General features: G+C 52.3%; 1 gene segment (V, D, J or C); it reads left to right on the forward strand.

Moving 5' to 3' along the window:
- Window positions 1-16,591, forward strand: part of LOC126495174 (Ig alpha chain C region-like) — a 171,112-nt gene extending 154,521 nt beyond the window's left edge. The window contains 3 exon segments of the C gene segment in view: window positions 15,098-15,406; window positions 15,629-15,946; window positions 16,148-16,591. Coding sequence covers window positions 15,098-15,406; window positions 15,629-15,946; window positions 16,148-16,539 — 1,019 coding nt within the window.
- The last annotated feature ends 3,839 nt before the right edge of the window (window positions 16,592-20,430 follow it).

Consider the following 20,430-nt stretch of genomic DNA (forward strand, 5'->3'; position numbering starts at 1 on the left):
TGAGCTGGGCTGAGCGTGAGCTGAGCCAGGCTGAGCTAGGCTGATCTGGGCTGAGCTGGACTGAGCTAGGCTGAGCTAGGTTGATCTGGGCTGAGCTGAGCTGAGCTTGAGCTGAGCTAGGATGATCTGGGCTGAGCTGGACTGAGCTGGACTGAGTTGGGTTGAGTTGGGCTGAGCTAGACTAAGCTAGACTGAGCTGCACTGAGCTGGACTGAGCTGGGCTGAGCGTGAGCTGAGCCAGGCTGAGCTAGGCTGATCTTGGCTGAGCTGGACTGAGCTAGACTGAGCTGGGCTGAGCTGAGCTGAGTTGGGTTGAGTTGGGCTGAACCAGGTTGATCTGGGCTGAGCTGGACTGAGCTAGACTGAGCTGGACTAACTTGGGCTGAATTGGGCTGAACTAGGATGAACTAGATTGAGCTGGGCTGAACTAGGTTGAACTAGGTTAAGCTAGTCTGAGCTGGACTGAGCTGAGCTGAACTAGGTTGAACTAGGTTAAGCTAGTCTGAGCTGGACTGAGCTGAGCTGAGCTGGACTGAGTTGACTGAGCTGGGCTGAGCTAAGCTGCGCTGGTCTGAGCTGGTCTGAGCTGGACTGAGCTGAGCTGAGCTATACTGAGCTAGGTTGAGGTAGGCAAGGCTGGACTGGAATGGCTGGATTGGCCTGAGCTGGGCTAAGTAAGCTAAGCAGGGCTGCCCTGCACTAAGCAGCACTGAACTGGGCTGGGCTGAGTTCAGTTGTCCTAGGCTGAGCTATCTTGGGTAGACTGGGTTGAGCAGGACTGATATAGTCTGGTCTGAGCTAGGCTGACCTAGGCTAAGCTGGGCTAGGCTGGGCTGGATTGATTTAGACTTAACTTAGCAGACCTGGTTGAGCTGGACTGATGTAGTCTGGTCTGAGCTAGGCTGCCCTAGGCTAAGCTGGCTGGGCTGGGCTGGACTGGACTAGACTGGATTGATCTAGACTTAACTTAGCTGGACCTGGTTGAGCTGGACTGTGCCTGGCTGAACTGGGTTACACTACATTGAACTTAGTTGGGCTGGACTGGGCTGGCTTGGATGGGCTGAGCTGAGCTGAGCTACACTAGTCTTGTCTAAGGTGGGCTGGGCTGGGCTAGGCTGGCCTAAGCAAGGCTGGGCTGTACTGATCTGGCCTAAACTGAGCTCAGCTGAAAAAGTCTAAGCAAGGTTGGGCTGAGCTAGGCTGAGTTGGGCTGATCTGGGCTGAAACAGATTGGATAGACTAGCCTCAAATGGACTTGGTTGGCCTAGGTTGAATGTGCTGGACTGAGTTGGATTGAATGACCCTGAGGTAGGTTGGTTTGGACTGGCTTGAACTGAGCTACATTAGTTTGTGTGGGCTGAGTGGGGCTGAGTAGGGCTGGGTCAGGATGAGCTGGGCTAAACTGGGCTTAACTGATATAGGCTGAACTTAGCGGAGGTGAGCTTGGCTTAGACTTCCAAAGACGGCTGAGCTATGCTAGGCTGAGCTGAGCTATGTTGAACTGAACTTGAATGAGCTGAGCTAGGCTGGACTGGGCTGAATCTGCTGGGCCTGACTGAGCTGTGCTGAGCTAGGCTAAACTGGACAGTACTGAGCTGAACTAGACTGAGCTAGACTGAGCTGGGATGAGCTAGAATATACTGTACTAGCCTGATCTGGACTGAGTTGAACTGGGTGAGGTTAAACTGTGCTGATCTAGGCGGTACTGAGCTCTGCCAGGTTGGGGGGTGGGGGTGTTGATCTGAGCTGGGACAGGCTGGGATAAACTAGCCTGGGATGCACTAAACTGGACTGAGCTGGAATTTGCCAGGCTAGGGTGGCATGAGCCGAGCTAAGCTAAATTGTTCTGGGCCAGGCCAAACTGCTGTGGGTCTGTTGGTCTGGTTGAACTTTCTGATGCTAAACTGAACTGGGTTTAAGATAGAGTGCTCAAAATCACTTAAGGGTGTTTTGACTGTCCTCCAAGAAAGCTGTCCTGTTATAGTCAGCTAGACGGGGTAGGTGGAGTCAAGCAGGCTTAATGGTATCCTTTGCTTTCTGGGAGCCTGGCACAGAGCTGAGCTGGGCCCCTGGCTCAGGAGAATATCATAGGCACGTATGCACATTAGAGCAATCAGGCAGCCACCAGGGCAGTGTCTGGTGTGGTTTTGCTCTCTACGTGCTGTCTGGGATCCACAGGGGTCATCTGGGAGGCAGAAGGCTACACAGGTTGGGATATGGTAAACAGGAATCACAACAAAGCACTTGTGTCTCTGAGAGGCTGAGACCAACAGCCTGGGAGCAAGAATCTCACAGCTCTGTCTTCCATATGCCCCAAAACAGAATTAATGTGACTCACAGAGGAACTTGTGGTCCTGGGAAGGCTTTGACTCTCCAGTCCCCAAGAGTGGGGACAGAAGGGATAATCTGGCAATTCATTGGATTTCTGGGTGCCCAAGCTCTGTGGGATACCTGTTCCTTGGACTTCAACCTAAGGGACAGCCTGGTCCTTCTGTCGATATCACCTAGCCCACCTTGAAGCTACTCCATTCTGCAACCCTAATGCCTTCCCATCCCAGTCTGCCACCCAGATCTACTGCTTCATCTATGGCCATATCCTAGATGATGTCACTAAATGATGATGGCTAAATTTTTATATAATTTCCCAATCAAGAAAGAGGGCAATTGCCGCTTGCTGCAAAGCTCAAGTCCAGCCCTGCTGTGCTAAGCCAGCGAGGGGCAATAAGTGAGAAAACCCTGGCAGGGTGTAAAGTATCAGGGGCTCCCTGGGTCTGAGCTTGGGCTCAGAGAACAAAGACAGGACCCACAAGGATTCTAATTATCTGTCTCCCAGACTGGAACAGGGTCCCCAGAGCTCTGCTCCTGTCGCAAACACCCTAATCAGTCCCCCAGCCTGCCAGAATGCAGTGGTCTGAGGCCAGTCTAACCTAGATCCTGTCTCACAGTCTCTGTCCAGAACCCTTTTGTCTATGCCTTGAAGCCCTGTAAGGCAGACTCTGCCTTCCTGACACGTGGCTGCCTGGTAAAGGACTACTTCCCTGGCCCGGTGACTGTGACCTGGTCTCCAAACTCCCCGAACATAAGCACCGTGAACTTCCCTGCCGCGGGCTCTGAACTCAGGGTCACCACCAGCCTAGTGACCGCCTGGAACAAGTCAGTCAAGAACTTCACTTGTCAGGTGACACATACCCCATCTGGATTCAACGAGAGTAAGGTGATGAGAGGTAAGCAAGGCAGGGCTGGCTCCAGTCACAGCGGGAACCTGTGGCAGGAGGACCCTCGGGGCCTGGGTTGAGGCCTGCGGGAGCACAAGGCTGGGGAGATACTCACAACCCACTGCCTCTGCCCTAGTGTCACCTGCCAATATCACCAAGCCCATCCTGAAGCTGCTCCATTCGTCCTGTGACCCCACTGCCTTCCACTCCACCGTCCAGCTTTACTGCTTCATCTATGGCCATATCCCAGGTGATGCCACCGTCACCTGGCTAAAAGATGGACAGAAGATGCCTAATGCATTTCCACGTGATGTCCTAATCAAGAAGGAGGGCAAGCTCGCCTCTAGCTACAGTGAACTCAACATCACCCAGGATCAGTGGATGTCTGAGAGCACCTTCACCTGCCAGGTCACCTCCCAAGACGAGAACTATGAGGCCTCTGCCCAGAAGTGCTCAGGTAGGCCCTCACATACCTGATGCCCAGACCTCAGAGTTCTAAGGAAAAGGTAAGGTCTTACACAACCCTTCCTACCCCACAGAGTATGCGCCACGTGGCGTGAATACCTACCTGATCCCACCCAGCCCCCTGGACCTGTATGTACGTAAGATTCCCAAGCTTACCTGTCTGGTGGTGGACCTGGAAAGCAAGGAGAATGCCACTGTGACATGGACCCAAGAGCATGGGAAGCCTGTGGGCTCAGCAGTCCAGAGTTCCATCAGGCACAAAAACGCAACAATTAGCATCACCTCCACCATCCCAGTGGACGCCAACGACTGGATTGAAGGCAAAGGCTATAAGTGCAAAGTGAACCACCCTCACCTGCCCAAGCCCATTGTGCGGTCCATCTCCAAGGCCCCGGGTAAGCACAGGAGATGGAGAGTAGGCTAGTGCTCCCTCATGGCCAGAGAGGCTAGAACCTGGCTAACTAATGTCTGTCCACAGGCCAGCGCTTGGCCCCAGAGGTGTACGTGTTCCCACCACCAGAGAAGGAGAACAAGGACAAACTCACACTCACCTGTCTGATCCAGAACTTTTTCCCTGAGGACATCTCAGTACAGTGGCTGAACGAAGAGGTGCTGATCTCAACTGCCCAGTACAGAACCACAGCACCCCTGAAGTCCAATGGCCCCCGTCAAGGCTTCTTCATCTTCAGCCGCCTAGAGATCTCCAAGACACACTGGGAACAGAATAAAAAATTTACCTGCCGAGTGATCCATGAGGCACTGAAAGAACCTAGGATTCTGGAGGAAACAATATCCAAGATCCCTGGTAAATGACGCTTCCCTCCATCCTTCCCAGGGCTCCGTGTGGCTGTGGTGGGGAATGTGGACGGCAGACCTCTTCCCACTGTTGTAACAATCAGGAAGTCGCCCCCAATAAACACTCAGTGCCTGCTTAGAGCCCTGGGAGCCTGTTCTTGGGGAGGGCAAGCTGTGGGCGAGTGTCTTGGCATAGAGGAAGGGGCACCGTTAGAGAGGGCTAAGAGTAAAGCACAGCACATCCCTCTGCCTGCACTGGGCGTTTGACAAGTAGGCTGTCACAGAGTTCAGCTTAGGCTTCCCTGGTCCTTCCTGCCCTTCACTGTGCATCACGCCCCTGAAAGGGATCCAGACAGACAGAGAGGAGGCCTCTGCACCCACCCCTCAGTCTTGCAAGTTTCTGCTCCCCAGGTATTCCTGGATACTAGAACTGAATACTAGAACCCCTTCAGGCAGAGAAACAGCCAAAGCCAGCATCTTAGAAGGCAGGACTCCACATGGCCCTGCGCCTTCCCCTCTGCACTCAGCCATTGAGGCTGAGCCCACAGCCCTGACCACCTGCCCTGCCATATGGTCATAGCAGGCTTGGATCAGGACCTGGTGCCCTCGTCTTACTGCTCAACCTCGCTCCAACTTGGACTCGTCCCAAGGACTGGAATAGGCTGCCAGCCTCACGCAGTCAGGCGCCTGCGCAGCCACACACACTCACATCTGACTCCAACAGCATCGCCTACATCACACACTTGCAGGCACCTGACGCAGCAAAACACCTCACCCGTGCCCACATGGCTGCACTGGGCTTCCCACTGCTACCTGCTGACTCGGGCCACTCTCAATCCTTTCCTTTTATACACTTGAGCCGTTAAGTCCAAGATAGAAGTAGGGAACTTACACCCTGCTAGGGAGCCCAGTGTCTTCCACATGCCCTCCTCCTGTGCCTCAGCCTCCCAGACCACTCTTCTCTGTCTGCTATAACCCTAAGACAGGTACACACACTCACCACAGGTAGTTTTTAATTTAATTAATTGCTCCCTGGTTTATCAATAGCCCAAAGCAAGCTGTACATCCATCCCAGGCCCAGAAGAAAAAGGAGGCCAGAACCAGAAGACATCTACACCCATCCCAGGCCCAACCACCAGCACATATGGCTCACACACCTGAGAGCAGAGGTTCCCATCATACACACACAGTCATGCCCACAATGGAGCCCATACACACTCACCACATCCAGAGATGAGTGTCCAGCCAATGTGTCTAAGATACCTCTGAGGCCCACCAATGGCAGAGTCAGTCAGCACCTCAGGGCTGCTTCTAGACCAATGCTTATACTCTTACTCATGCCTGACCATGAGAGACAAAGGAAGGTGGAGGGCTGAGCTGTGGGAGACCAGAGACAGGAAGATTGGCTGTATGGTAGTTGGTCAGAATAGCAAATGAGACAATAGGGAGACTCGGGCAAGAGTAGAGAGAGCCCCTACCAGGCCAGGAGGCCCTCTCTAGAGTCCCACAGGCCTGGGTTCAGAGCCCATGTGTCCTGACCTGGCCCTCAGAGACCACAGCCAAGATTTCTGGGACCAGAGCCTGCACGCAGGTCCTGGAAAATGGGCCTATGAGTTCAGAGCCCTTCCAGGATGGCCCTGGGCACTCTCTGAAGGACAAGCTTGCAGGATGGATAGAGGCATCCTGTGGCCAGAAGAGAAGCTAAGCTGATGGTGGTGGGTATCAGACACTGCGGGAACTGGTGTAGGAAGAGGGAATGAGTAGTCAGGGTCAGGGGAGAAAAGAAGGCAGCTGGCATATAGAGGTGGCCAGAGACTCTGAGGAGTCCCAGAGCAGCCATTCCAGCTTCACCAGGACTACCAGTGTGGGCTCTCCCCCTCCCCACTGTCACCTGGAATCTGGGAAAGTTGACTGGCTGGTCCCCTCAGAGCTAGACCTCCAGGACCTCTGTGCAGAAGAGGCTGAGAGCAAGGAGCTGGAAGAGCTGTGGACCAGCACCTACATCTTCATCACCCTGTTCCTGCTCAGCGTGAGCTATGGGGCCACTGTCACCCTCCTCAAGGTGGGGTACTGCACCTCAATGGGTGGGGCCAGGGAGGGCTAGGCCAAGCTACAGAGCCATCCTCATACGCACCTTTTCCCCAGGTGAAGTGGGTCTCCTCCACACCGATGCAGGGGCCACCCCAGACCCTCCACGACTATGCCAACATCCTCCAGACCAAGGCATAGGCACAACACCAGCTCCCATGTGGGCCTGCAGCCATGTGTCTCTGAGGCTCCTGCTATACACTGGGTGATAGGAAGGGGCAGAAACCCCCAAAAGGACCAGATATGGGGACCAGCAACTGATATAACAGCATTCAGAAAGTTCCAGACCAAGGCCTTTTGGGCTGTCCCACACAGAGATACTTTGAGACAAACTTTGGAAGAACATCTGTTCCCTCATCAATTTGACCTGAGTTTTAGGATGGATGCTGATCGCCTTGGCTCACCCCAGATCTACAGGAATCAGGATTACTCCATTTTGACTAAATAACAACAAAAACACAAGGCCCCAGAACCAAGAGCCCCTATTAGGCCCCTAGCTAGAGCCCAGAGTCAAAGCTGGGGCATTCAGAATCAACCCATAACAAGTCCAGGCTCTCAATCCCCAGAAGTCATCCTGCTCCACTGCCGCCAAACAAGCCAGCCTTTCCCTACAGTCCTCCATCCCTGGAGACTAAAGAGACAGACGGGCATTCAGGATGAGGCAGCAAAACTGAAAAGAGCTCTTCAGACCTGTGGGGCTAGGCAGAGTTTTACTGTAAGAAAAGGAGCGTCCCACAGGGCAGCGGCAGAGCCAGCAGCCCTGCTTTGTCTCTGGATTTTTTAGTAAAGTTCTTTCCCATAACTCCTTGAGAGCATTTTGAGAAGGTGTCTGAAGCCATCATTGGGGTGATGGGTACCAAAGACATGAACAAGGACTAGAGGGTGAGAAGCGTGGGGATCAACCAGCCCCCTCTGTGGGATCCAAGGTTTCCGGCCCAGTCTCCACCCAGTCCACCATTCCTACTGGCCTCCAGCACAGACTGGCTTCCCACTTATTACGCAGAAATTAAGGGCAAATCCTGGGGCGCTAATGGTGGAATCAGAGGTGGACCCCTGGGGACCTCGGTGCAGGTCACTCTCCAGGACCACAACCTATCCACCCACTAAGTCCAGGCAGACAGGCCAGATCCTGACCCTGAAGGGCCTGAACGAGGACACACACGTAAACAAGGATGGAAACTTAATTTTCCATCCTTGGGACATGAATTCACATTACAAAAGACTGGATTCTCTCATATGCAGTGATGGCTCAGGAACCAATAAAAAGCAAAGCAGTCAGCCACTGGCTCTTACCTCTACTTCAGTCTGAAAATGGTGATCCAGGAAACCTCAGAATGAGACTGAGACTGAGAGCTGTCTCCTCCCGTTTTATGTTCCTCTGTAGGTCTGGGATTAAGGGTGTGCACCACTGCTGCCTGGTTTCTATGGCAAGCTAGTGTGGCTACTGGGATTAAAGGTATATGTCATTGTGGTACTGGGATTAAAGGTGTGTGTCATTGCTGACTGGTCTGTAAGGCTGGTCATTGTGGCTGTTTTACTTTTCTGATCCTCAGAAAAGCTTCATTTATAAAAATATAAAAGAAATTCCACTACAGAGATCTGCACTGAGAGAGAGCCCAAGATCAGCACCATGGGACTTGGGGAAACTGAGCTGGAGATAAGACTGCCATGACCAGACCACAGCCTCCAGGTGTCTGAGCTCTCTCCTATGCTGTGGTTGGGCTTCTACGGGCTTTGGGGTACCCAGGGAAGGCAAGGATGGCAAAGGCACAGAGGGCCACCTCTATTGGGTGCAGAAGACCCAGGATTGAGAGGGTGACTGGTCTGACTGGAGGAGAGGCACTGCTCGGGGTGCATCCCAAGCCCCATCCCTGGCCAGCTCACAATAACATTGCGCATTTGTGCTGAGGGACGCGCCATCACTCACATTCACATGAATGTCAGACACAGTGGCAGAGATTGCACAGACCCTCTCAAATGCATAGAGTCAGGTACCAGGCATATGCTTGTGCACATGAGCATGCACACACACACACACACACACACACACACCACTCTAAAACACAGATCTGCTCAGTCTCATGCTCAGGCACACACTGTCTTGGGAAGACAAGGCCTGGCCCACACGCTTCTCCTGCCAGAGCCTCCTAAGCCCTACCCACTTCTAAGCTGAGGCCTAGGTGCCCCTCTTCCCCAGCCACTCATTCCTGAAGGCAGAGTGTCTTCTAATGACCATCCCTCCAAGCCATGAGACCCCACAAACACAGGCAGCAAAGGCTCAGTTTATGGGGCACAACTTGGCAGGAATTGTCACATAGGAGCAAATACCACCTGCAAAGAAGGAGAATCCACAGAGAGCTGGACTCAGTCCAGACAACCAGGCTAGTAAGCCTGTCCTCGGCATACCATGAATGACCTCCTAGGACCAAAAGTCTACCTTCTCCTCTCTATTCCCCTATCAGTCCACTATACATGGGTTGGGAAGTCCCCAAAAGACGTGATCCCATATAGCAATCCATAAGTGTGGCCTTTAGTGAATGGTTCTTCACACAGTGACCAAGGTAACTATCTCAAGATGAGGTCATCGAGGACTAGACTCGTGGACTTTCACCCAGTGGCAAGAGTCATAAAGACGGGGAGAAGCAGGGCCTGTGTCCTCCAAAGTCAAAGTGTGAAAAGTGAAAGATGGCAACCAAGTCAGAAGCACTGTGTCCAACACTGCCCAGGCTGTGGGAGGCTCACAAGGGATGGCCTAAGGGCTGTCACCACAGTCCCCACGCAGCCACTGTGACCCCACACAGAAAGCATCTCTATGAGACCTCAGCTGTGGCTGCACCTCATTAGCCATGGATGGACGCTGCGTCTGAATCCTCTGTCCCCATTTACATGTTCCTTCGTCTTGATGACACACTGTGGCCAGCTACACCATGTTAGGATGATGTCCTAGGAGAATGTCCTTTGACTAAGACTGGCAAACCCTAAGACCAAAAGGAGGTGACTGGGTCATGAGAGCAGCCTTGTGGCAGGGCATATGACCCTCAGTGACCCTCTGCGGACTAGGAAGCAGCTTTGACCAGACTGACCACACCAGCCCCCTGCTTCTCCCCCCGAACTTTGAACCGAGAGATGAACACTTACTGACTAAGCCGCCTGGCCTGTGGTATTCTGTAACAGTAACACAAATGACTAAGACAGGCAGCCACAATGTCCCCCATGTTGATGGTTCCAACTCATCCCTAGACTAATGACAGAACCTCCAGAGTCTCTTTGATACAGGCTGTGTGTCCTCCCAGAGGGCACCCAGGACCACACTTCCTCCCCTCTCCATCTCCTAAACTCCCTTGACTGGCCTCAGCTAAGGGGACTTTAATGTACCCCATGCTTTCCAAGTCTGATACAACAGCCTCTCCTCTGTGAAGTATCTATTCAAGACCCCAGAAAAAGTTAACTTCCTCAACTCAGCACCTAGCACCGTTAACATGACCCCATCACACATGCTGACATATAACCTTCCCCCTCCAGACAGGGCCATTCCTGAGCAAAGACTGTCTGGTGCCTGTGTGAGGCTCCAGAGTCCTGTCATGACATAAATAAGGCACAATGACAGAGGCAGCCTAAGAGGGAGAAATTGTGGGGAGGGGACAAAGAGGTGTGTAGAGGACTGAGTGACAGACAGGTGGAACCTTACCCTGACAATCTCTGAGAGGCCCTGTAGGGCAAAGGCCCATCCTGGGAAAGTTGATTCAGGGCTGCAAGGGTTGTGAATGGAGGTAGCACCAAACTCTGACCTGCTGACCTCCGTGTTGGCCCTCAGCCTGAGCATCTACGTTCTCAAGGAACTAGCCATGCGGGCAGCTGCAGCTCATGATGAGCCATTCCAGACACATGCCCCACCCTGATGTCAACCCTGTGACCTCAAACATCTTCTCAGAAGCCTCCTTGGCTTAGGGACCTCTCTGGGGTAGCCTAGTTCCTTTGGCTCCCTGACAACCATACTCTTGGGTCTCCCCTTTCTCCTTAATTGTCCTCTCTCCCTCTCTATCTCTGTCTCAGGGTCTCTGAGCAACTAGATGTTTATTTCATTCCCTGTCATGCATCTCAGACCCCAACCTACCCCTATGGCCAGGTGTGTGCAGTCCTGGCCCCACCAAGGCCCATGTGGTCAGACACACCTGTCTCCACCACAGCCAGACCACAGGCCAGACATGACGTGGAGGCAAGTGGCCACAATGTGGAGGTGGAACAGGAAGTGGGAGAGGGACCCCATCTAGGGGCCAGACACACAGTCATGCAGCCCCCTCAGCTCCTAGCCTGGTCCGTCCGGCAACGACACAGAGAGAACAGGGGATGCTGAGGACACAGCTTCCAGTAAGGCCTTTCCTAGTCCCAAGTTCCCTCCCATAGGGCGGATGGCCTACAGCCATGAGGATGGACATTCAGTGTGGGACCACCTGGCCAAGGGAGGCCTGGCTGTGGAGGACACTCAACAACCTTATTAAGCAGGTGGGTCCCAGTAGGGTCTGGACTCCTCTGCTCACTGGCACACTGGGGAGTCTCAACCAGGCCAGGCCTGAAAACATAGAGTAGAGAAGCATTAGCAAGAAGGAGAAGGAGATTCAAAGAGCAAGAGACAGGGGAATAGAGGACATGACCACAGGTTCAAGGATCTGTCATGGGCTGAGATGCAGAAAACAGAAAACTTGATGAAACCCAACTTCCTGGAAAGCAGCAGCAAGAGACTTACAGGCTAGACTGGGGCAAGGATTAGAAGACAGTAGCAAGGGATTGGGGTGACTCGAGCATCTGTGGCCCGGCTGAGCGGGCCCAGGTTTAGCTGAGCTGAGTTAGGCTGACCTGGGATGAGGAGGAACAAGGTAAGCCAAGTTGGGCTGACTCAGCTAGTCTAGAACGGGCTGAACTGAACTGGGCTACTTTGAACTGGACTGGACTGGACTTTTCTGAGCTGGCTAAGATGAGATGGGCTGTAGTGGACTAAGATGGGGCAAAATGGGCTGACTTGGGTGACTGGGATGCTCTAGAATGGGATGAGCTGGGCCAAACTGGTCTGAACTGGACTGGACTGAGCTAGACTGGGATACTCTAGAATGGGATGAGCTGAGCTAACTAGTTTGAACTGGACTGGACTGAGCTAGACTGGGCTAAGCTGGGCAGAGCTGGGTTAACTTAAAATGGAATAGACCAGTCTGAATTGGGCTGAGCTAAGATAGCCTGGGCTGGGATGTGCTAAGCTAGCCTGGGTTAGTAGGCAAACTAGACTGAGCTAGGCTGAGCTGGGCTATACCAGGCTGAGCTTGGCTGGCATGAGCTGGGCTGGATTAGACTAGGATGAGATGAGCTATGTTGGCCTGGCCTACATTAGACTGGGCTAGGCTGAGCCAATCTGAGGTGGGCTATTCTGGACTGAGATGGGATACAGTAGGCTTAGTTGGGCTGTCTAAGCTAGTCTAGAATGGACTGAGCTGGGCTTGGAGTGGTCTGAACTGGTTGAGCTTCTCTGACTGGCCTGGGCTAGGCTGAGTTGAGTTGAGCAAGGTTAGACTGGACTGGTTGAACTAGCCTAGGCTGAGCTGAGTTGATTGAAACAGACCTAGGCTAAAGTGGGCTTGCTGAAATGAACTGAGCTAAACTGGGTTGGGTGGGATTAGCTAAAATAGGCTGAGCTGGGCTGGGCTGAGATAAGTTAAGATGAGCTGAGCTATACTAAGCAGGATGAGGTGGGATGGAGTGGGATGGGTGGGGTGGGATGAGATAGGATAGGGTGGGATGGGATGGATGGGGTGGGTGGGGTGGGATGTGATGGGGTAGGGTGGAATGAGATTGGATGGATGGGATTAGGTGGGTGAGCTAGGCTGGAATAGGCTGGGTGAGCTAAACAGAGCTGGGATAGGCTGGAATGGGCTGGGCTGAGCTGGACTGGCCTTAGTTGTACTGAACTGGGGTAAACAAGACTGGGCTAGCCAAACCAGGCTGAGCTAGGGTAGCTGATCTGGGATGACTGAGCTAGGCTGATCTAAAATGGACTGGGCTGGGCTGAGCTGGGATGAGGTGACCTGAGCTGGGGTTACCTGAGCTGGGGTGAGCTGAGCTGGGGTGAGCTTAGCTGAGCTGGGGTGAGCTGAGCTATACTGGGGTGAGGTGAGCTGGGGTGAGCTGAGCTATACTGGGGTGAGGTGAGCTGGGGTGAGCTGAGCTATACTGGGGTGAGCTGAGCTATACTGGGGTGAGCTGAGCTGGGATGAACTGAGCTATACTGGGGTGAGGTGAGGTGGGGTGAGCTTAGCTGAGCTGGGGTGAGCTGAGCTGAACTGAGGTGAGCTGAGCTATACTGGGGTGAGCTGAGCTGAGCTGGGGTGAGCTGAGCTGGGGTGAGCTGAGCTGGGGTGAGCTGAGCTGGGGTGAGCTGAGCTGGGGTGAACTGAGCTAGGGTGACCTGAGCTATACTGGAGTGAGCTGAGGTGGGGTAAGCTGAGGTGAGCTGGGGTGACCTGAGGTATACTGGGGTGAGCTGAGCTGAGCTGGGGTGAGCTGAGCTATACTGGGGTGAGCTGAGCTAGACTGGGATGAAAGGGTCTGGCTGGGCTGAGATGAATGAGCTAGAAAGAACTGGGCTGGGCTGGGCTAGAATAAACTAAGCTGGGATGATCCAGGCTAGACTGGATGAGCTAGACTGAAATAGGCTAGCTGAGCTAGACTAAGGTAGGCTGAACTAGAATGAGCTGGGTTGGGGTGAGCTGAGCTGGAATAAATTTAACTAGGCTGGAATAGATTGAGCTGACATAGGCTAAAGTTGGTTGAGCTAAGCTGACTAAGCTAGGCTGGAATGGCTAGCTGAGCTGGTCTGGGCCAGGATGAGCTGAGCTAGGCTAGGCTGGGTATAGCTAAACTAGTCTAGATTGGGCTGGGCTGAACAAGGCTGAGCTTACCTAGGCTGGGCTGATTAGACAGGGTTGCACAGAGCTAGGTTGACTGAGCTGGGCTGAGCTAGGTTAGGTTAGGTGTGCTGTCTGAGCTGGCCTAAGGTGGGCTGAGTTGAGATAAACAGAACTAGGCCAGAATGGACTTACTGAACTGGGCTGAACTGAGTTAGGCTAGAATAGATTGAATGATCTTGCTGGGTTGGGCTAAACTGAGCTGAACTAGGATGGAATGGCATAGGATGGGATAGGCTGAGCTGAGCTTGGCTGATTTGGTCTTGTTGGGTTGAGCTTGCTAAACTGGGTTTATCTGGGTTCAGTTGGCCTTGCTGAGTTGAGCTGGTCTAGATGATCTATCTGTGTTGGCCAGAATGGGCAAAGTTAGTGTGGGATCAGGCTAACTGTGCTTGGCTGGTTAAGATAGACTAATATAAATAGGCCGGCTGAGATGGGCTGGGTTAAGTTGAGCTGGATGGGCTGGGTTAAGTTGAGCTGTGTTGAGTTGGGCTGGGTTGGGTTTGGTTGCTCTGGGTTAAGCTGGGTTGAACTGAGCTAGGCTGGGCTGCACTGGGCTTGGCTATGAGCAGGACTGGGATGAGTTAGCCTTGCTGGACTTGTTCACAGTTCTAGTCTGAACTCTGCTGGGTTGTTAAGCTCTGTACTGAGGTAACTGGAAAACTTTGGACTAAATGTAGACCAATCCTTGTTTCATGAGTCCAGCTTGTTGCCTCTGTTTGTTTTGTATGAATGGGGACCATTCAACTCAGTGTCCATCTCTCCTTCCCCTATTGCCTGGTGGAAATTCAAATGTGTCTGTAAATAGTGCCTACGCTGCATCTGGTCTTGAGGGTCTACTGTTTGTTAAATGGATGGGTGGGGTTCGTGGAGTGGTGAGTTATAGGTCTGAAGTCCTGACAAGGCAAGTGGGGGATGAAAACACAAACAAAATGGCCTTCTCCTCCCCAGTGAACTTTCAAGTTAGGTCTTCCCTGACCACTCCTATCCTGTGCTGACCGAGCTGCTATCTTAGGTTGTCCATTCCTGCCCTGGCCCATCAGTTATGATCCTTCAAATCCTGGGACTGAGAGCACAGCTGTGACCACTGCCCAAACAGGAGTGAAGTTCAGAAACCTGGAGTGCTAGATTGCTCAGTAGCGTAGTCATGTTTATAAAGACACTTATAGTGTGTACAAAGTCCTGCTCAAGGCATTTGGCCAGGTCCTTATGTTCAAACTCTCTGCAGCCAGATCAGTACCAACTGCAGGCACATGACAGAGCAGCCATGTGATACTGGGTTAGAAGAGAAAAGTGGCCAGGCAGTGGTGGCGCACGCCTTTAATCCCAGAACTCAGGAGGCAGAGGCAGGCGAATCTCTGTGAGTTCGAGGCCAGCCTAGTCTACAAGAGCTAGTTCCAAGATGGGCTCCAAAGCTACAGATTAAACCCTGTTTCAAAAAAATATAAATAGATAGATAGATAGATAGATAGATAGATAGATAGATAGATAGATAGATAAGAAGAGATAGGCATGGTCCTTTCCCCAGAAACTCTCAAGATAGGCAGACAAAGGCTACTATCTCACTCATGTTGTGTGTTCCAGAGCCCAAGAGATCTCCCACCATCTTCCCACTGAGCCTCCCACAATCTATGTCCAAGGACCCAGTGATAGTCGGCTGCCTGATTCAGGATTATTTCCCATCTGGAAGCATGGACGTGACCTGGAGTAAGAGTGGAGACGATGTGACAGCCATAAACTTCCCACCTGTCCTGGTCTCCGAGGGCCGATACACCATGAGCAGCCGGTTGACCCTGCCAGCTGACCAGTGCCCAGCTGACGAATCTGTGACATGCTCCGTGAAACACGACTCTGACCCTGCCAAAGATGTAGAAGTGCCCTGCATAAAACCTGGTGAGGAAGTTACCTGGGGTGGGATAAGTCCTACCCTAACCTGGTATCTGGCCGCATGTGCCCCATCAGGGAACTTTGGAAGCCTCCAGAGCAGCCTTTCTGGCCAGTCTATGGAGGGAGCATGGATAGGCCAGGAGGAGCTGAGGTCCAAGACGTCCAGAGAAGGGGACAGGGAAGGAGAAAGGAGGAATATGCTGATTTGTTAGGACTTCTCCATTACAGTTCCCCAAGTTTGCGACCAACCCCGCCTGACACTGCTCCGGCCAGCTCTCGAGGACCTGCTCATGGGTTCAGAAGCCAGCCTCACATGTACAGTGAAGGGCCTGAAAAAGGACGAGATACCGGTTTTCACCTGGCAGCCCAGCACTGGGAAGGACGCAGTGACGAAGAAACCCGTGCCGGACCCCTGCGGCTGTTACAGTGTGTCCAGTGTCCTGCCTGGCTGTGCTGAGCGCTGGAACAATGGGGAGAAGTTCACATGCACAGTTAAACTCCCCGGCAAGCCTGACACCCTAACTGCCACAACTTTCAAAGTCCCAGGTAGGCCCAGATGCACCCTGGGACGTCTTATGACATTCCAGGCTTACATGCTGCCTCCTCCCTCTAACACATTTGCTCGCCTGCTCCCACCCTTATCTCACAAGGGAAACTGAGGCTATCTGAAGGACTTCCAAGAATGCAAGGACAGGGGGATCTTAGATCTCCTTCTCTGAGCCATCATCTCTTCTCTCTGTCTTCCAGACCCCTTGCCACCCCAGGTCCACCTGCTGCCGCCGCCGTCGGAAGAGTTGTCCCTGAATGAGCTGGTGTCCCTGACATGCCTGGTGCGAGGTTTCAAGCCTGAAGATGTGTTGGTGCGTTGGCTGCATGGAAACCAGGAGCTGTCTCGTGACAACTACCTGGTGTGGGAACCCAAGAAGGAAACAGGCGAGGGTGCCACCACCTATGCAGTGACAAGCGTGCTGCGTGTGCCAGCTGAAGCATGGAAACAGGGTGACAACTACTCCTGCATGATTGGCCACGAGGCTTTGCCCATGGGCTTCACCCAGAAGACCATCGACCGTCACTCGGGTAAACCCACCCAAGTCAATGTGACTGTGATCACGTCAGAGGCAGATGGCGTCTGCTACTGAGCCACCCTGCCTACCCCTATTCCTTAAATAAACTCTGTGTTCATCCAAAGTATTCCTGCACTTCCATCCAGTGCCTGTCCATCATAGCATCCTCGGATGATAGAACACTGGGAGGGGTCAGGGCCCAGGGAGGGAGGACCACCTGCCACCTGAGCCTCTGAGGCCTCAGAGCTTTGAAGACTCTTCACACCTATAATATGTGTATGCATGGACATGTATCAGTGAGTACTTATGGATGTGTGTCCAGGTGCCTTTGTGTGTTCCTATGTGTGATAAGTGAATTCATGTGTGCCTATGAGTATATAATAGGTACATGTATGGGTATGAGTGAACATGTGTACACCTATAAGTGTGAGTATATCTGTGTCCTGGTGAGCATGTGTGTACCTATGTATACCTATGAGTATGCTCGTGTCTGTCTGTGTATGGTCATGTTTGTGTGTGCTTGTGAGTGTGTGTACCTGCCATGTAAGTGTGCAGTGAATGGGAGGGGAGGATAAGCTGGAGATGAAATCCAAGGTGAACAGAGTAAGCCAAGACAGGAAAAGCTCAGGGGAGAGCCCCAAGGGCAGTAGTTTGCTACAGAACTGCTCCGAATGGTGGGTGGTGTGGCTGTGTATTGAACTGCAGCTTCTGACTCTAGCAGAAAAGGGGTAGAAGAGACAAGAGAGTAGCAAGATCAAGGCTGGTACCATCTGGTGGTCACAGCAGGAATGGTGAAGGGATGGGAGGCTGAATAATTCAAGGGATGCTTGAAAAGGAAGATGCCACCCACCCTCAGTGGAACAGCCCTGAATGCAGACATGCACAGCCATGCAGGGTGATTCATGGGAAAGAGCTATGATGCAGTGCAGACAGCCCCCAGCAGCACTCTGCTCTGTGTGCATGCACATGGGCATACGTGTGCACACACACTTACATTTGCACACACACACACACAGACCTGAACCCTGCCGGAGGAGGAAGTTCACACCCCACACCCAGCTTATGGAAAGCAAGGGGAGTCCCCTCCCAATCTCCCAATAGAATTCCTAGCCCCAACCCTGAAAAACTACACACAGCTCATGGACAAGGCCATAGGACCCTCTTAGGTGGCCTCTGCACCCTGCTTGCCCTTCCTAACTCTGATAGCCCTTCCCCCCCCAAGCCCAAATATAACAAATCACAAACAGGGTGCCGGAGCAGGAGCACACCATAGGGACCTCTCCCACATGGACACCCCCAGCACACAAAGTCCTACAACCAGGTATACCTGGCACCAGGATGCCCACAAGAGGGCAGTGGGGCCCCTGCACCTGTGTCACAGGCCTTCAGAACCTCTGCAGGGAGCCAGTTTCTAACAACTTCCCTCTGCTCTCAGAGCTACAGGGGAGAAAAGACCCATACACACCCTGATCATTCTCCCCTCGGAAGTCTAGTTCCCTGAGAACAGCAAGAGCAGCAGACCAACTTGGGAAACCTGACCCAGAAGCCACCTATGGTCAACCACCCATGGAGTCCAAGGCCTGGCCCATAACAGGGAATTCTAGTAAGAAAGAGGCAATAGGTGAAGGACTGAGCCCACAAGGGAGAGCAGGCATTCAGGAGAGAGGGTGGGTGGGTGGGTGAGTAGGTGGGTGGGTGGGTGGGTGAATATACAGATGAATGGATGGAATGATGAATGGACTGATGAATAGATAGAGTGAGAAAGATGAGATTGTCTATATCAGCATATGACAAATGGTTCCACTTCCACTTAACATGGAAGCTCTGTGCACTGGGACCCTGAGGACAGCAGGGTTGTCTGAGCTGGACACCTTTATCCCCTTTATCCGTCTATTGACAACTCCCCCAACCTTCAAGTCACAATTCTTGATAATGCAGCAGAGTCCTCTGGTCACATGTCCAGCCTCTGATATGCCAACCTCATGCCCAGAAACTGTGTTGGGTGGTATCTTTTTAAGGGTGTCTGGTTTTGTCCAACCTCCGTACCCAGGCCAACATTAGCCTAAGAACTGGGGCTTAGTGAGATGTCATTAAATATCTAGGTAGAACTAAGACCCAAGTGGCCTTGGGCTCAAACTCTTGTTGGAGTCACAAAGACAACAATAACCCTCTTGCCATGCCAGTTCTCTAATTAAGGTCGCCTGAGAGAGGATCTGAGAGAGTTGTCTTGGGGACATCTCAAGAACTGCAAGGATTCCAGCCCCTTACCTGAGACCCTGCCTCCTCATCCTCCCTGAGCAAACCTCTGCCCAGTTCTAAGGAACTTTCACCACCACACCCCCAAATCATAAGGAATAGAAAGGGAAGCCTTAGGCCTGGACCCCCATCCTCATGGGTTTGGGTCTATAAGGTCATCTATGTCTTACAGAACGTCAAGAGCCACTTCCCTGTGTGATGCTGGACCCATCCCAGGACATCCTGGAGGAAGAGACGCCTGGCGCCAGTCTATGGCCCACCACTGTGACCTTCCTCACCCTCTTCCTACTGAGCCTGTTCTACAGCACAGCACTCACTGTCACAACTGTGCGAGGCCCGTTTGGCAGCAAAGAAGTCCCCCAGTACTGATCAGAAGCCAGCCACAGGTGGCAGTCCTGAAGATGGTGGGTTGTGGGGGTTCTGGGGGTGCATTCAGAATATGCCTGTCCTCTCCACATGTGGCCTTGCAACCCTTCACAAACATTAAGGGAATGGGAGTAAAGGATGACAGCCCTCCCTGGATTTAATCCAGTCTTCCACAAGCCAGGGCTGAGACAGAGGCAAAAGCGAAGACATAGCCCAACTCCAGAATGACATAGCCCAACTCCAGAATGACATAGCCCAACTCAAGGATGACAATATAGCCCAACTCCAAGATGACATAGCCCAACTCCAGGATGGCATAGCCCAACTCCAGGATGACATAGCCCAACTCCAGGATGACATAGCCCAACTCCAGAATGACATAGCCCAACTCCAGAATGACATAGCCCAACTCCAGAATGACATAGCCCAACTCCAAGATAACATAGCCGAAACCTAGTATCTCCTCTGGCTGATCACTCTTGTCTTTGCAGGGATGAAGCATGGAGAAGATCCTCTACATTTCAGAGCCAAGACTTGTGTGACAATTGCCCAACCCCTACTCACATACTTTCCTGAGCAATAAACTGATGCAAAAAAAGCACAACTTCTTACTCTCGAAGACAAAAATTAACAAAGAACAGCAGAGGATCAGGGAAAGTATGGTGATACCAGACTAGAGAGTGCTTTCATCATAGAATGTGGGGATGCTGGGCATGGTAGACCCGGGGTGCCCAAAGTCTAGTATCTGAGACATAACACGGAATTATGTGTGACTGAATCCAAGTGCTTAACACTGGCTTCATCAAGGGGTGGTGTGTGTAGCCTCTTCAGACATGATGCCAGGTCATCAAGCTTCATCTCTGCGCCTGATTTCCAAATATTTGGTCAGGGTACTTTTCACCAAGGGTGGACAATGGACACCAACCCTGGTCTTGGTTGCAGACCCTGATCACTGAGCACTGATTTTGGAAACTGAACCCTGATCCTGTTCAAGACCTCATGAGGCCCTGGTTCTGACCACTAATTCCATGTTGAGATCACTCGTTCTAATCACTAATCCTTGGTTCTGATCACTGATTCTTGGTTCTAATCACTGAGTCCTGGTCCTGATCCCTGATCCCTGGTCCAGATCACCTAGCTAAGTAGAGATCACTGAATCCTAGTCCAGATCATTGAATCCTGCTCCTAATCACTAGGTCTGGTCCTCATTACTGAATCCCAGGCTTGACTACTGATCACTAGTCTTGATCATTAATATCTAATCTGACCCTAGTCACTGGCCCATGTGTCCTGTGCTGATCACTGATTCCTAATCCATATAAATATGACCCTGTTCCTAAACAC

Source organism: Alexandromys fortis, unplaced genomic scaffold (assembly GCF_014885135.2).
Source record: "Alexandromys fortis isolate MF-2015 unplaced genomic scaffold, M_Fortis_MF-2015_v1.1 scaffold_452, whole genome shotgun sequence".
Classification (NCBI taxonomy): Eukaryota; Metazoa; Chordata; class Mammalia; order Rodentia; family Cricetidae; genus Alexandromys; species Alexandromys fortis.